The sequence below is a fragment of the Lampris incognitus genome, chromosome 21, assembly GCF_029633865.1.
Source record: "Lampris incognitus isolate fLamInc1 chromosome 21, fLamInc1.hap2, whole genome shotgun sequence".
NCBI lineage: Eukaryota > Metazoa > Chordata > Actinopteri > Lampriformes > Lampridae > Lampris > Lampris incognitus.
In genome coordinates, this window is record NC_079231.1 from 4,000,093 (window position 1) to 4,015,296 (window position 15,204).

At 47.2% G+C, this 15,204-nt stretch overlaps 1 protein-coding gene and 1 non-coding gene across 3 annotated transcripts in view; one reads left to right on the plus strand and one right to left on the minus strand.

The window, feature by feature from the left end:
* Positions 1 to 62: 62 nt before the first annotated feature.
* trnai-aau (transfer RNA isoleucine (anticodon AAU)) lies at positions 63 to 136 on the minus strand. Its single transcript has one exon. It is a non-coding gene; the product is annotated as a tRNA-Ile (tRNA).
* Positions 137 to 1,668: 1,532 nt separating this feature from the next.
* LOC130131549 (N-chimaerin) overlaps positions 1,669 to 15,204 on the plus strand; it is a 31,275-nt gene continuing 17,739 nt past the window's right edge. The window contains exons 1-6 of one of the 2 annotated variants that reach the window (XM_056301282.1): positions 1,669 to 1,696; positions 2,302 to 2,398; positions 4,707 to 4,745; positions 5,066 to 5,121; positions 12,714 to 12,745; positions 13,803 to 13,916. In XM_056301282.1, the coding sequence (XP_056157257.1) occupies positions 2,380 to 2,398; positions 4,707 to 4,745; positions 5,066 to 5,121; positions 12,714 to 12,745; positions 13,803 to 13,916 (260 nt within the window). In that variant the 5' untranslated portion in view covers positions 1,669 to 1,696; positions 2,302 to 2,379. Of the gene's footprint in view, positions 1,697 to 2,262; positions 2,399 to 4,706; positions 4,746 to 5,065; positions 5,122 to 12,713; positions 12,746 to 13,802; positions 13,917 to 15,204 lie in introns of those variants that run through there. The other variant, XM_056301281.1, reaches the window with a different exon arrangement.

Genomic DNA, 15,204 nt, shown 5'->3' on the forward strand with positions numbered 1-15,204 from the left:
CTTTTCAGTCTTCTTTCTTTTGTCACCGTAGCAAAAATAAATTGTACAAAAAGGTGACTCGATGGCCAGTACGGGGATCGAACCCGCGACCTTGGCGTTATTAGCACCACGCTCTAACCAACTGAGCTAACCGGCCACCCTGACCTGCGCGCCGTAATTGTGTCATTAATAATAAGTAAACAAACTTCGGTTTAACGTGATTATTTCCTTTTTATTAACATTTTCAACCGTGTCGGCCTTAAAAGAATAACGGCGTTTAAATGTTGGTGGACTGTAATAAATTACAGATGTCGAGCAAGTTTCAGACGTCAGCAAGTCAGCTGTCGTGTTGAAGCGGGAAGATACCGGCGGCTGCCTGAAGGCGGCGCGTCAACAGGAAAGCCGCCACTTGGGTCACCTATTGGTTAATGGCCGGGAGCTATGCTGACCGTGCGTGGTCACAAGCACGACCGTCCGCACGTTCACGCTCCTTCACCGGGCGGCTGATATGTAGCTAGGCTTGCTAGCTGCTAGGCTGCATAGCAACTGCATAGCGCTAGCTACTATGCTGGCTATGGGCTTGGTAGCTAGCGCTAGCTACTATGCTGGCTATGGGCTTGCTAGCAGCTAGCGCTAGCTACTAGGCTTGCTATGCGGCTCGCTATGCAGCCTAGTAGCTAGCGCTAGCTACTATGCTGGCTATGGGCTTGCTAGCAGCTAGCGCTAGCAACAACAACAACAAGGGCAAAAGACTGCTATCTGCCACGGCTCCGACCTTGCAGCACACCTCCCCAGCCTCAAACACCCAACTGTCTATTAGCTTCGGACACTTTAAATGGCGGCCTGAAACGTTATTATCCACTACACTGGCTGACCTCTTCCTTTCCCTCAGCCCCTCTGACGCTGACCACATTCTCACACTTGAACCATCTGCGACGACCGGCCACACAAGAAACCTTTAGAAATGCTCTCTGTTTTCCCAGAATAAAGTCAACGTTGATTAATACGGGTTTATTAGTTTGGAGAATGAAGTCGATTTTGACAAGAGTTCAGAAGTAGTTCGTTTGCGAACGGCCGCTTCTAGTTTTAAATTAGTGAAGAAATGTGTAATGTAAAAAACAGTGAGTATTTTCGTCTCATTGCTAAAGATATTATGATAACAAATAAAAATAAAAAAGATGGCCCCAGCACTCCTTTGTACGCCTTCCTCTGGGTGATTTTGACTGGGTCCACTTGTCTCACTGAAATCAGCCACTGCTCTATTCTGACTAAAGACTCACACGTCAACCCGTAGGAGACGTGGTGGGCTGTCACGTGGTGTGCTGTCACGTGGTGCTGTTTCGTAATGGCTTATTGTGTTTGGCAAGTTTTAGACGTTTTTTTACTTCATGCAACCTTAGTTGGTGTCCTCTTGTGTTGCTCTTCTTCTTGATTTTGCTCCCCTGCACTTTTACTGACAGAAGTGTCCCTGAGCTCTGTGAAGGCGTTATATTAGTGAATTGTATAATATTTATATAGTCGTGACATTTTTTTGTAATTATTAACTAAATCTAAACTAAAGGCTATTCGTAAAATAGGGATCGTCCCTCTCTTCTCTTCGCCAGCATCACTACGGTGCGTTCCCATAGCAACCCCCCGACTCCGCTGCGCTGGGATACGGCGATAACGAACACGTGACTTGGCAAGATGGCGACCACAATGTAGCATGGATGCGAACGTAAGCGCCGGCTAATGCTAGCTAATCTTTGACATCGCGTTATCTGAAATGCCCTAACGCTCCTCGCAAACTCTCAGGAGGACGGGGGGGGGGGTCCACTGGCGTACGTCCGCCGAATCCCGGGACTCGCTCTCGTTCAGGCGTGTCGTTCTGAAACGTAACCCGGATCGATTACAGCCGCCGCCGCGCTAGCTAGCCGCTAGCTCGCCCGTCATTACAGCCGCCGCTGCGCTAGCTAGCTAGCCGCTAGCTCGGCCGTCATTACAGCCGCCGCTGCGCTTGCTAGCCGCTAGCTCGCCCGTCATTACAGCCGCCGCTGTGCGATGTGTTGGCCGCGTTAGTCAGCGGTGCTGGGCTGCGGCCGGGGCAAGCGGACGCAGCGAGCGGTGCTGGGCTGCGGCCGGGGGAAGCGGACGCTGGGCTGCGGCCGGGGCAAGCGGACGCAGCGAGCGGTGCTGGGCTGCGGCCGGGGCAAGCGGACGCAGCGGTGCTGGGCTGCGGCCGGGGCAAGCAGACGCTGGGCTGCGGCCGGGGCAAGCGGACGAGCGGGTGACTTAAAGCCTCCGTCTCACTGACCCACGCTACTTCTTTGCACTCCCTTTCAGGTTTCGGAAGAACCGATGTCTACGTCTTGCGGGGAACTGGCAGCTGCTCGTTGTTCGTCATCTTCTCACTAAAGCAAGATGGCCCTCAATGTATTCGGTAAGATGTGCTCGTCCTGTCCCGGGATTGTGTTTTCGGGAGTTAACTGGTAATGACTTTTACATTTTGTTGGTCGTTCTGGGCTGCTGTGTCTGTGGAGCTCACACGTGTAACGCCGCCGACTGAGTGTCGCTAATCCTCCCAGCGATCAGCACGTTGGTCTTGTTTAGCACCCGAGTGGGCAGGTGCGCCACTTTCTCTTTGTTTCGTCTTGCGAACAAGTCAAAGTGGTCTGTGGACTCCGCCTGACCCATCAGCAACACTGGCCTAAGAACGAAGACGTGAACTGCCCCGCCCTGTCCTCGTCTGTTTGATCAAGTGTTTTGTTGTGCTTTTTTCAGTATTGGGGATTGTTACTGCAGATACTGCCGCTGCTGTACTTGTGTTTGTCTTGGTGTGTGTGTGTGTGTGTGTGTGTGTGTGTGCGCATGTGTGCATGTGTGTGTGTGTGTGCATGCATGTGTTGCCTTAAGAAAGAAAGGAAGAGAGACACTTTCTGGGGGAGGGTTGACACTTTTTTTGAAGACAGGATACAGGGAGGGTGAGTGCTGCATAGATAAGAATTTCAATGTCCACACACATACGCAAACACAAAATAAGACAGGAAACGCCGTGTTTGTTTTACTTGCCGAGAGGATGGGAAGGAACGCATCCTTGAATTTGCAAGGTGCTGGCCACAGTGATACAGAATTTCACATTATGAGGTGCATTGTCATAGCCTCTGCACATACCCTTTGTTTACTTGTGGAATGATGGTATATAAGATAAGATTAATTTTATTTATCCTCTTGGGGATATTGTCTATTGTTGTGGGGGTGGGTTCACTCCTGAGCCCCAAGCTTTGATAAGTTTTAGCAGGTGCTTCACTTTTATAAATGGCCGATTTGGACAGACATGGACATTTAATTGTTGCAATTATTTTATGTGGCATGCTGAGGAATACAGCTGAATTTCTGTTGTATTGACATTTCCGAGCTGTGAGGTAAAATTTTCAGATGTGTACAACAGATTTTGAATAGGTACTTGTAAGGACACTTTCAGTTGACTCGCCATCATCACCTTCAGAGCACAAGATAGTTGAAGAGAACTTTATTTGATCATGGTCTCGTTGAAATGATTGTTTTTTCACGTGTGGGCACGACTTGCGACACAAATTTGGAATGTTCGCCACAACCACCGCTTGAATGTTCTGACAAATTATTCACAACGAATCAGTCTAATATGACAAGCCAATACCCGGCAGTAAAAATACAGCTTAATACTTCATTGCATTGGTCTGTCTTTATGATGATGTCATTTTTATTTGTGGTCTAGCACTAGAAAATGAAAACTGAGGCAATGCTGCCACGACACAAGTATTCATTTATGGATTAAGATTACGAGATCTGTTGATGTAGTTGAAGCCTTTCTCTCTATGGCATGGATAAATCCCATCTCATTTGATAAGCCTCCTGCTCTTTGACTCAGCTTTATATCATCTCTTGCAGTGTTTCTGAGCTCCCTCGGGTGCTCTTTTTTTTTTCCTCTCCCAGATGTGCGCCCAGGGAACTTTTAATGCAGAAAAGCAGACATGAGATCATTAGGACGGAGTCATAGGCTGGCTAGATGTACACGTGTCAGCTGAAGGCATTACTCCATCCATGAGTCTAGCATTCCAAAGCTCTCACACCCAGACCACAGAAGATAAGCAACCCGAGGCCTTTGCTTGATAATGTCGGGCTGAGTATACAATAATTTGTTTGTGTAGCCAAAGTATATGACATTAGCACGGACTAAAACCGAAAAATGGCTCACAGGAATCCTGATGATCGGGTAATCATTTCATAAGTGAGTCAAAAGATTCTCGAAGTTACAACCAGCACAGGCTGCAAACTTGACAAACCTATGGTTCATCCTCATTTAAATATTGTGTCTTTTTATTATATTTAGCAGATCTTAGGATTTTTTTTTTTCGTGTTGTAGGTATGACGGTTTCCCAGATGTTTAAGGGTCAGCTCTGTGATTTCTAGGGTTTCTGTATGTTGCTCAGCTCAGCTTGACAACCTTTAGTGGGTGCAGTTCCATCAAGGTTAATAAGAGAGCAAGCAAGAGAGAAATTAAAACTCAAAAACCATCTCTGCTCCACCTATGATCTTGTGAGTTGATATTAAAACTGAAGTACGTTGGGGATTGGCAGCTAAAAATCACAACGGATCATTGGCGCATATTGACCACTCGGGGGCGCCGTGGTAAAACTAATAGGAGTAAAATGCATAAACTCGTTGAACGTTGGCGTTGTTGAAACACGTTGTCGTTTTCCTGTCCACAGATCATGATGAATACAGACCGCCAGTGTGGAAGTCATACTGTGAGTATCCAGAAAAATTCCCCCGATCCCCAATACCAACACGTTAAGAGGAGATTTCGAAAGTTACCATTTAACCTCAACAATGAAAATCAATTTTTAACATCATAAGTAGTGTTCTAGCCTTAGTGTCCAGAGTGAACTCGTAATTTCCTTGCCACCTTACCTTTTCCGTTACCTTGGTGAGAGTTAAACCTGGTTTTTATGAATGGGTTTTTTTTTTTTTTAGTTGTGTTTACGCACTCATCGAGATAGATGAGAGAATAGAAGGCTGTTTGCTGATTTGTGGTTTCTGTTTTTTTGGGGGGGTCTCTTGTCCCCAGTGTACCAGCTGCAGCAGGAGGCACCACACCCACGCAGAGTCACTTGTACCTGTGAGGTGAGAGCACACACACCCAAAACAAAGACACACACACACACACACACACACACACACACACCTACGACTTGAAACGACTAGTGGCCCTTCATTAAAGAGTGGAGGTTTTTGGCTGTGGCCGACAGTAGGATACACTAACAGGCAGATATTGGATCCAGCATAGAAAAGTTTTTCCTCATATATGATTGCTTTTTGCCCAAATTTTAATGTGCAGGTTGCAAAATATAGGTTAACAAACAAATTGGATCGCATCATTCACAATCAAAATTCAATAAGTGACACTCGATCTAGGTTGCCCGGATGTAACTTGGGTCTGGTGGAAAGTTGAAACGAGGATTTGTTTGTGGTATTTGGTCACACATGCACATTAAATATATGCCAATGGGGCAGGGAGCCAACCTGTGTTGGGTCAGTGTGCTGTACCCTAAAGCCGGATCTTTCATTTGTATCAGTTTAGGAAAACTTTTTGCATTGGGCCACTACAAAAACAAAAACCACATTTGTAAGGAAAGTATTGTTGTAATTTTAAGAAAAACTGTATTGCATCAGTCCTTCCAAAATGACTTGAGTTCTTTATTTGAGAAAGGCTCAAGCTACAGGCTTTGTGTTAAAGTCCTTAAATGCTGACTACTAGCTCTACTTTATAGGGTTCCAGTTCTGGTCTCTTAACCCAAATACTGTGTTATATTTACCCAGAAGGACATTGCTTTTAACAACCACCCAGTTTATGTTTACAGAGCATGTGTCATTATGCTGGTATGAAAACCTTTTCTTGATGGAACGTAGATCCATTTCTACATCTTGTATCCTGAAGACCATACCATAGCTAACAATGTTGGAAACCACATTCACCCCAACAAACACGTCCCCTGTCAGTCGTCTTAGAAATGTCAAAACAGCAGCTTTTACAGTCGAACATAATATAAGGAAACACACTTGACCATCGGTAAAAAGGGTGAAAATACCCCATACGTTGATGTCCTGTCGTAATCTGATATCTTTCAACCCCCAGAATCAGTTGTTGCTGTACCTTTTACATCTGTTTGAGCCCCTAATGGGGAAATCTGCACTGGATTTTCTTAAAGAGGTATCAGTTGGAGCAGGTACACCTTTTGGGTTATTAAAGGTACAATCCGCATTTGATGCATACGGCGACTGTACGCCCCGTTTCTGCTGTTGTTTTGGTCAGAATTCATGGAAGTTTTTTTTTTTTTTAATACTTGCAAATGAGAAATTCTGCCGATGCCACATCGCTTTCACTTCCTTTCGAGGTTTTCAGTTGTCTCCATTTGTCAAATACACGATGTGGTTTCAGCCACAGCTCCATCAACTGCTCAGATGGAGAATGCTGGTGGCCAACTAAAACAACGATGGCCTGGATGACATTTAGAGGGTGCTGAACACTGGTGGATCTTGAGATCTGGTGTGTTTTGCAGTCTGTGTGTGTGCAAGTGTATATTTGCTGACTTTGCAGCCGAGCTGCTTGTTTTTGCTGTAGTCTACTAATCTGTTGTCCCCAGAGACTACAGGAAGGCAAGTGCTAAGATGGCTGCCGTTTTAGGTTAACAGCTCCAAGAACAAGGACGACTTTTACCCATCAGTAAAAGCGCAACATTGATATTGTTGCACGGATGTAAACTGCCGTCATTTTTGTTTTTTGTTTCGGTTGATTTGGGTTTTGCACCCAATGACTGCTGGGAGAGGCTCCAGCATCCCCGCTACCCTGAGTAGGATAAGCGGTTTGGATAATGGATGGATGGATGGATGATTTGGGTCTTTTGTACAAGAGTTCCTCCTTTTAAGCATTTTAAGTGCTTTTCTGCAAAGAAGAATGAATGAACTCGAGACAAAGAGACAGGAGGGGAGAGAGGGATGCTCACGGAGACAGTCTGACATTGAGGCAAAGCCTGGTACATAAAGTGAAGGTTACAGGCTGCGCTTGAAATGTCAACTTTGCAAGAGCATGGTTTACCCTTTAGCCTGCCGAGCCGGCCAGACTCCCCCACGCCATATTTCCTTCTCCCTGTGGACGCCAGGCAGATTAGAGTTGATTGGTGACAGAGAAAACAGTGTTAGCACATTACGGCGACCCTGCAGAATAAGAACAAGGTCAGTAAATAGGAAGAGAACTCACTAATTCTCAGGCTCTGACATAACTACCCCCTGTGTTATTTAGGGCAAGGCCAACAAAGGGCTAAATGGCTGATTGACCCTTCTAGCTGGAAAGTGGCAGCACTCAGCTGTTCAGAAACCAAGTTGTACCAGTGAACAATGAGCCTAATTATGTAAAATCATTACACTTCCCGTCTGTGTTGCAATAGGAATACTGTTGTATAATAACTAACCTTTGTCTCAGTCGTGGGGTGCAGCCGGTGTCTTTTCGCCCGCTGGCTGCACCTTTCAACTTGCTCAGAAGCCGTCTTTTGCGGCCTGCCGAGGGAATTCCTACGCACTGAATCTCGCTCTCATTAAGCATCAGTTGTCACACAGGTGAGAACAGCTTTGACATGCAAAATATGAAGATAAAAAAAAACAGCCTCGGGGTTTACAGAGCTGTGGGAGTCTGGTAAAGCTGGAAAAAAATGTTATTCAGCCCTGATAAATATAGTGAGCCATGTTACGTAATGTGAAATGGTTATATACCCACTGTCATTTCACGTTTTGATATTGTTTTTCACCCATAGGGTATTTTAACTGTGACACTTATTGCCCAACTAGTGTCAATAGAGGTAATAGTTAACACTGTCAAAATCTGCAATAGTGTCAAAATCTAGGCTAATTTTATTTTGGGAAATTATAAAAAAAGTCATGCTGGCGCGTGTTGGATGAACGACCTTGCAAACTCCTCACAGGTTTCATTTGTTGAACACTTTGGCTGTTTTTATGGGCAAGAGTTTTTTGTTTACAATATACATGGTCGTGGAAGAAGGTCCTGGGTTCGAGCCCCGCGGTAGTGCAACCTTGGGGGTCGTCCCGGGTCGTCCTCTATGTGGAGTTTGCATGGTCTCCCCGTGTCTGCGTGCGTTTCCTCCGGGTGCTCCGGTTTCCTCCCACAGTCCAAAGACATGTAGGTCAGGTGAATAGGCCATACTAGAATGTCCCCTAGATGTGAATGTGTGTGAACGTATGTATGTGTGTGTTTGGGCCCAGTGATGGCCTGGTGGCCTGTCCAGGGTGTCTCCCCCCGCCTGCCATGCAATGACTTCTGGGATAGGCTCCAGCATCCCCGTGACCCTGAGAGCAGGATAAGCAGTTTTGATAATGAATGAATGTTGGAGCATTATTTTTTCTTCAGCATTTCAGTTCATAGTCGGTCTTTGTAAGTTGTTCTGCCCAAATTATTCCTCTACTACAAAGGCCTAGTTTGAATTGAAACATCGCACAAGAACCCTGTTGGGTGTAAATCAACCGTGGGACTTGATCTCCAGTCAGTGGTCTGAGGTGTGAGAATCCTGAGGTAGTGCTGAGTGATGGTGTGTTTGATACCCCAAACCACCCCACCCTTACCCCACGCCCTCTGAATCTCTGGACCCACACAGACCCATAAAGACCCCTACAGTAATCCAATACCACCATCAATCTTCCTCCCGACTCTGCCCCCCCCCCCCACCCTGAAACCTGACTTCAGGCCAGATTGGCACCGTGTGGGTGCATGCGTGTGTGTGTGAGAGAGAGAATGTGTGGGTGACGGCTATGATAAGATTGTGGGAACCTGGGTGGTGTACTCAAAAGATGGAGTCTATGTGTTAACCTTTAAAACTCTAAAAGACGGCTCTCTTGGGTTTCGGTCGGGGGAGGGGGGGGGGTCTGTGTCGTTTCTGTGTGTGTGCACGCGTGTTACCTGAACAGCTGTTGGATCCGAGTCCCACATTGGGTCAGGTAGCCAGCACCGACCCAGTTAAAAAAACGGGACAGATTGACAGTCGGGCAAAGTGACCGCCCCCTGCGATGTCCTTCTGGCAGTTTTGCTTTATGTGATTAAGCCATGCACTGATAAGCACTCATTCATTTCCATTTTAATGCTGAACTTTAAGCAGCAGCAGCGGTGTGGTGAACGCAGAGCATCATTTAAGAGCTGGTGAAACAATACATAATCTCTAAAGACATTTAGTCCCTTTTATTACCAACACTGGCCCGTATGTAGCATCGCAACATGAAGCTAACGCTGGGTTCCAATTACAATGTTAAGAGGAAAATTACATGGTGGTCAGACGACATTGCTCAGGGGCACTTTGGTTGCTATTTTTGCCTGTGCTGGGGATTACACCAACCAGCGGAGGACCCTCTGAACCCGCCAGTCTGCTTTATGAGTCCGCTTACAAAGTGGACAAATTAAAGTTAATTATTTGATTCTTAACGTTAGTGACTTAAGTACTTAACTGACCAAATTACATGACTGGATCCTCAGATTATTGCGTCAGGAGTTACAGGTTGTGACATTTCCCCCAAAATGCACTGCACTGGTGGTGCTGTGGAAATAAGCTCTTTAAATGAATATTACAGGCGTTCTGATCCCCGGCTGTGCCAAGCAGACATTAAAGCCGTCCCCCATTACACTCGACACCGCTTTATTTCATCATTGCCTTTTCATGTCCCTTCTTCATGGCGGACGTGGAAAAGGCTTCTCCCTTGATCTCCCCCTCCCTCCCCCCCCGGCCAGTTACTCTGCATTGTTGGATGAATACCGAGCGGTGGTTGTGGGTACGAGTCTGCCATCTCATGCATGATTATCTGACAGGGCTCGGGGCAGTTTTGTTAGGGGTCCAGGGGTATATGTGCCTGATGGTTACCTCTAGGTTAACCAGCCCCCCCCCCCTCGCTACTGCTGTCGGGAAGCAAGCATTTCTAAGTACTCGTTTACCTTTTCAACCTTAATAATACATACAGCGAGTATTTCCCCCCCCCCCTTTTTTTCTCCCCAATTGTATCTGGCTAGTTACCCCACTCTTCCGAGCTGTCCCTGTTGCTGCTCCACCCCCTCTGCCGATCCAGGGAGGGCTGTAGACTACCGCATGCCTCCTCCGATACATGTGGAGTCGCCAGCTGCGTCTTTTCACCTGACAGTGAGGAGTTTCACCAGGGGGACGTAGCACACGGGAGGATCACGCTATTTCCCCCAGTTCCCCCTCCCCCTGAACGGGCGCCCCGACCAACCAGAGGAGGAGGCGCTAGTGCAGCGACCAGGACACACCCACATCCAGCTCCTCACCCACAGACACGGCCAATTGGGTCTGTAGGGACGCCCAACCAGGTAACACGGGGATTCCAACTGGCGATCCCCGTGTTGGTAGGCAGCGGAATAGACCGCTACGCTACCCGGAATACAGCGAGATTTTTATTCCATTCATCAACATGATCAAGCCCAGATTCCTTTGTCTTTATCTGAATTGTGGCTGCTGGTGTCTTGGATCAAACCTGGAGCCTCCTGTTTACTGGGTGGCTTCTCAACCTATTTGGGTACGTCGTCTTGTCTCTTCCTCCTCCTTCCACATTTATACCAGATGAAACTGTAAATGAGCAGAAGAAAAACATGATGCGGAGATCAACAGGATGACTTCCTTGCCTGTTAATTTGAACACATCGGGCCTCACAGATGAACCACTTAAAGCCCCTGCATTCATAATCTACTTACATTGTCACTTACAGCTTAAAGAGCTTTTGCTCTTTTGAGGGCACTGTCAAGATAGACAGACTAGGGACGCTACTTTAAAATGTCCTCGATACACAATATTTGCCAGGCGAGGGCAAAACTGTGTCACCTTGGAAGATGTTTGCAGATGTGATGTCTGCAGCATTGCTGATCAACCATGCCCCCATTTAATTTGCATGAAATTAAGGATTATAACTGGGTTCATTGGCTGACATGGATTTCAGAAGTCCAACTATAAATTGACCCCTGCAATTTATTATTTTGGCTTTTTTTTTTTTTTTTTTTATAAATTTATTTCTGATTTTTCCCTTTTTTCTCCCAATTTAGTGGCCAATTGATCCCTATTTTAATTCAAACACCCACCCTCGTATTGCATGCGTTCGCCAACTGCATCTCTCCGGCCGGCAGTCTCGAAGGAAAGCGCCTCCCCACTTTCGTGACAAGGCGAATCCAAGCCGAACCACTGTTTTTCCGGCACACACAGAGACGCATTCACATGACGAACACAAGCCGACTCCGCCCCCCTCCCGAAGACAGCGTTGCCAATGATTGCTGCTTCATCGAGTCCGGCCATAGTCGGATCTGACGAGACCGGGGCGCGAACCCCAGTCCCCAGTGGGCAACTGCATCGACTCCAAGCCGATGCTTAGACCGCTACGCCACCGCGGACATTTTGGCTTTTTTTATGCTCATGGGTTTTACATTTAACATTCTGTAATGAGAAATAAGGTACAGTGAGGTGTGGCAGGCTGTAAAAGAATCAATATCATAATAATAAATGGCCTCCATGGGTGCATACAATGATTGTTAATGAAAGACCCCCCCCCCTTTTCTCCCCAATTGTATCTGGCCAATTGCCCCACTCTTCCGAGCCGTACCGGTCGCTGCTCCACCCCCTCTGCTGATCTGGGGGAGGCTGTGGACTACCACATGCCTCCTCCCATACATGTGGAGTCACCAGCCATTTCTTTTCACCTGACAGTGAGGAGTTACACTAAGGGGAGTTATAGCATGTGGGAGGATCACGCTGTTCCCCCCAGTTCCCCCGAACAGGCACCCCGACCCACCAGAGGAGGCGCTAGTGCAGCAACTACACAAGGCCAATTGTGTCTGTAGGGACACCCGACCAGGCCGGAGGTAACACGGGGATTCGAACCGGTGATCCCCGTGTTGGTAGGCAACAGAATAGACCGCCACGCCACCTGGACGCCCTCATTCAATTATTGTTAATAAAAGAAGGCCCTTTTTCAGGTGAAATAAATGAACAAGAAACAAGTAATAAACCAAGAAAGTAGCTCAGCAGACCTAAATGACTGAAGAGGATGAGCGGTGTGAAACGAGTGTCTTTCATCCAACAAATGACCTTTGACCCTTTCCAGCTGGGCAGACATAAACTTGAACAAAGAAAAAACTATTTGGTGCATCAAAACAAACTCACCCATTGGCTTCTTTCCTTCCATCTGTATTACTAATCCATCTCTTGCTCACACACACACACACACACACACACACACACACACACACACACACACACACTTGCACCTCCAGTCTTCCACCCTTACCACGAGCTCATTTCCACACAAGCGTCCAGATTAATATTCACTGCACTTTGCTGATTTATTGGCCAGGCAGCAGGTTTGTTGGGAACAACTGAATGTTCAGTACTCAGCTTTTCATCTGACTAGTGCAATATCCTGCTCGCCCCCGCACACACGCCACCTATTGTTATGCGCAACAACACAGGTTTTTTTTTTTTAACAGGTGTGGAAAAGTCGGAAAGAAATTAGCTAATTGCTGCAGACTGATTGATTCGTGTGACTGTTATTTCACACTTTATATTTGTTGTTTGGCACCATTTCATCAGATAGTTGCAGCATCGCCTGCCCACCCGTTTCCAGTGTTTCACTATCTCTTTTCTCTCCCCCCCCCCCCCCCCCCCCAGGTGGACAACCGACCGAAATACTACGGCAGAGAGTAAGTTGGCCCTCCCTAAATGTTCATGTGACACATCATCCAATTGAAAACCTGACCTTCACACTTAATCTTATGAGACTTACTAAAACAAAGGATCTCAAGTGGAGGGTCACATCATGGCGTCTGCCTGATGGGGGAATTATGAGTCTGTCTCTGTGCGAATGGCAGCCTCAGAAACCGATAACGCTGCATGAATAAACTGGCCACACCTGTCTGGTAGGGACACTGATCCACAGTATGTTATCTCTAATGCGATTTGATATCCACTTATAATCTCCTGTCATTGGATTTTCCACATATTGAGACTTTCATCCCCCACATAATGGAAATTATTGAGTTGCTGTCACAGTCCGGTCAGGTCACGGCCCCCCATATTGTGGGTCATCGTTTGAACTCTATGCCTGTTGTATAGGAATCTTATTCCTGAAAAATGAATCTGGGGGAGTCCAGGTTGCGTGGCGGTCTATTCCGTTGCCTACCAACACGGGGATCACTGGTTCGAATCCCCGTGTTGCCTCCGGCTTGGTCGGGCGTCCCTACAGACACAATTGGCCGTGTCTGTGGGTGGGGAGCCGGATGTGGGTATATGTCCTGGTCACTGCGCTAGCGCTTTCTCTGGTCGGTCGGGGCGCCTGTTCAGGGGGGAGGGGGAACTGGGGGGAATAGTGTGATCTTCCTACGCGCTATGTCCCCCTGGCGAAACTCCTCACTGTCAGGTGAAAAGAAGCTGCTGGCGACTACATGTGTGGGAGGAGGCATGTGGTAGTCTGCAGCCCTCCCCGGATCACCAGAGGGACGGCTCGGAAAAGTGAGGTAATTGGCCAAGTACAATTGGGGAGAAAGGGAAGGGGGGGGGATCCACAAAAAAAAGAAAAAAAAGAATCTGTTCCTTTTTGCCTCGTTATAGCATGCAATGTCCTTCCTCTGTATTTTTAGCTTTAGCAGAAATTAAGTGTGGGAGTTGTGCTCTGATGACTTAATTCCTTCCCATCCAAAACAACTTTCTTTTTTTTTCAATTAATAAGATGGTGGAAAATTGTTGTTGATTTATGTGCAGATACCATGGGATGATATCCAGAGAAGAGGCCGACCAGCTCCTGAACCAAACAGAGGGCAGCTACCTCATCAGGGAGAGTCAGAGACAGCCTGGCACCTACACACTGGCTCTACGGTACGGCCATACACGTGCGTGTGTGTATGAGTGTGTACGTGTGCCCTAACGCTGCTTAGGAGTGTGAAAGTTTATCCGGTAAAGCCAGCAGTGTGGGTGTAAGCTGCTAAAGCTCACATGGCACAACATGCCATCCCACTCTTCACCTGACTTAAAGGGTGAGAGGGGCGAGAGAGAGAAAGTGTCCGTGGAAGAACCAGGTGAAGTTTGCACAGTTGTGGCGTAGGCTTACTGATTATGTTTGATGCGCATGGAAAGCGAGGTTTCCTTCTACAATGTTGAACCTTTTGCCCATAAACAGTCACCTGCTCGATATTGTTCAGATAAGTCTGTTGTGGGCTTTAGTGTGCGTTGGCCCGTGAGTTTTCTAATCCAGAGCGAGTTGACTCCCGACGTCAGCTATCCTTCTGTCCGGGCAGGTGTCATATGTAAGGGTTAAATGGTCCATTTTTGAGATATTTCTGGGTCAGTTTGTTCTATTCATAGTTTTTGCCTCTTTTCTGCCTGCTGAAGTGTCTTTCTCTGTGTCTCTCATGCCTCTCCATTATAATTGCGTTCCATAAATACCCCACCCATAAACCAGTGGCCCACTCTGGGCTGTCAGAAAAGGAAAGGTTGGATTTTGGGTTAATGATCTATGGGCGGTGTTTTTTTTTTTCCCCTCCAGGTTGTTTTATTAGTATCCGCTTAGGAGCCAAGATGAATTTGGCCCAGTTCGCAACTCTCCATCATAGGTCTGCGTCTCGAAGTTTGTACCGTTTATTCTCCAACGTTGTTTGACGTGAGCCCAGGATTGTTAATCGGGCATCATCATGTGGTGTAGTGTTAGTTTTCAGTTAAAAATCAGCAATAGGATTTGTCAAACTGTTGACTATTTTGTAAAAAGTGCAAAAAGGGGCATCCAGGTAGACTAGTGGTCTATTCCGTTGCCTACCAACATGGGGATCGCCGGTTCGAATCCCCGCGTTACCTCCGGCTTAGTCGGGCGTCCCTACAGACACAATTGGCCGTGTCTGCAGGTGGGAAACCAGATGTGGGTATGTGTTGTGGTCGCTGCACTAGCGCCTCCTTTGGTCGGGCGGGGCACCTGTTCGGGGGAGGGGGAACTGGGAGGAATAGTGTGATCCTCCCACACGCGACGTCCCCCTGGTGAAACTCCTCACTGTCAGGTGAAAAGAAGCAGCTGGCGACTCCACATGTATTGGAGGAAGCATGTGGTAGTCTGCAGCCCTCCCCGGATCGACAGAGGGGGTGGAGCAGTGACTGGGACAGCTCAGAAGAGTGGGTA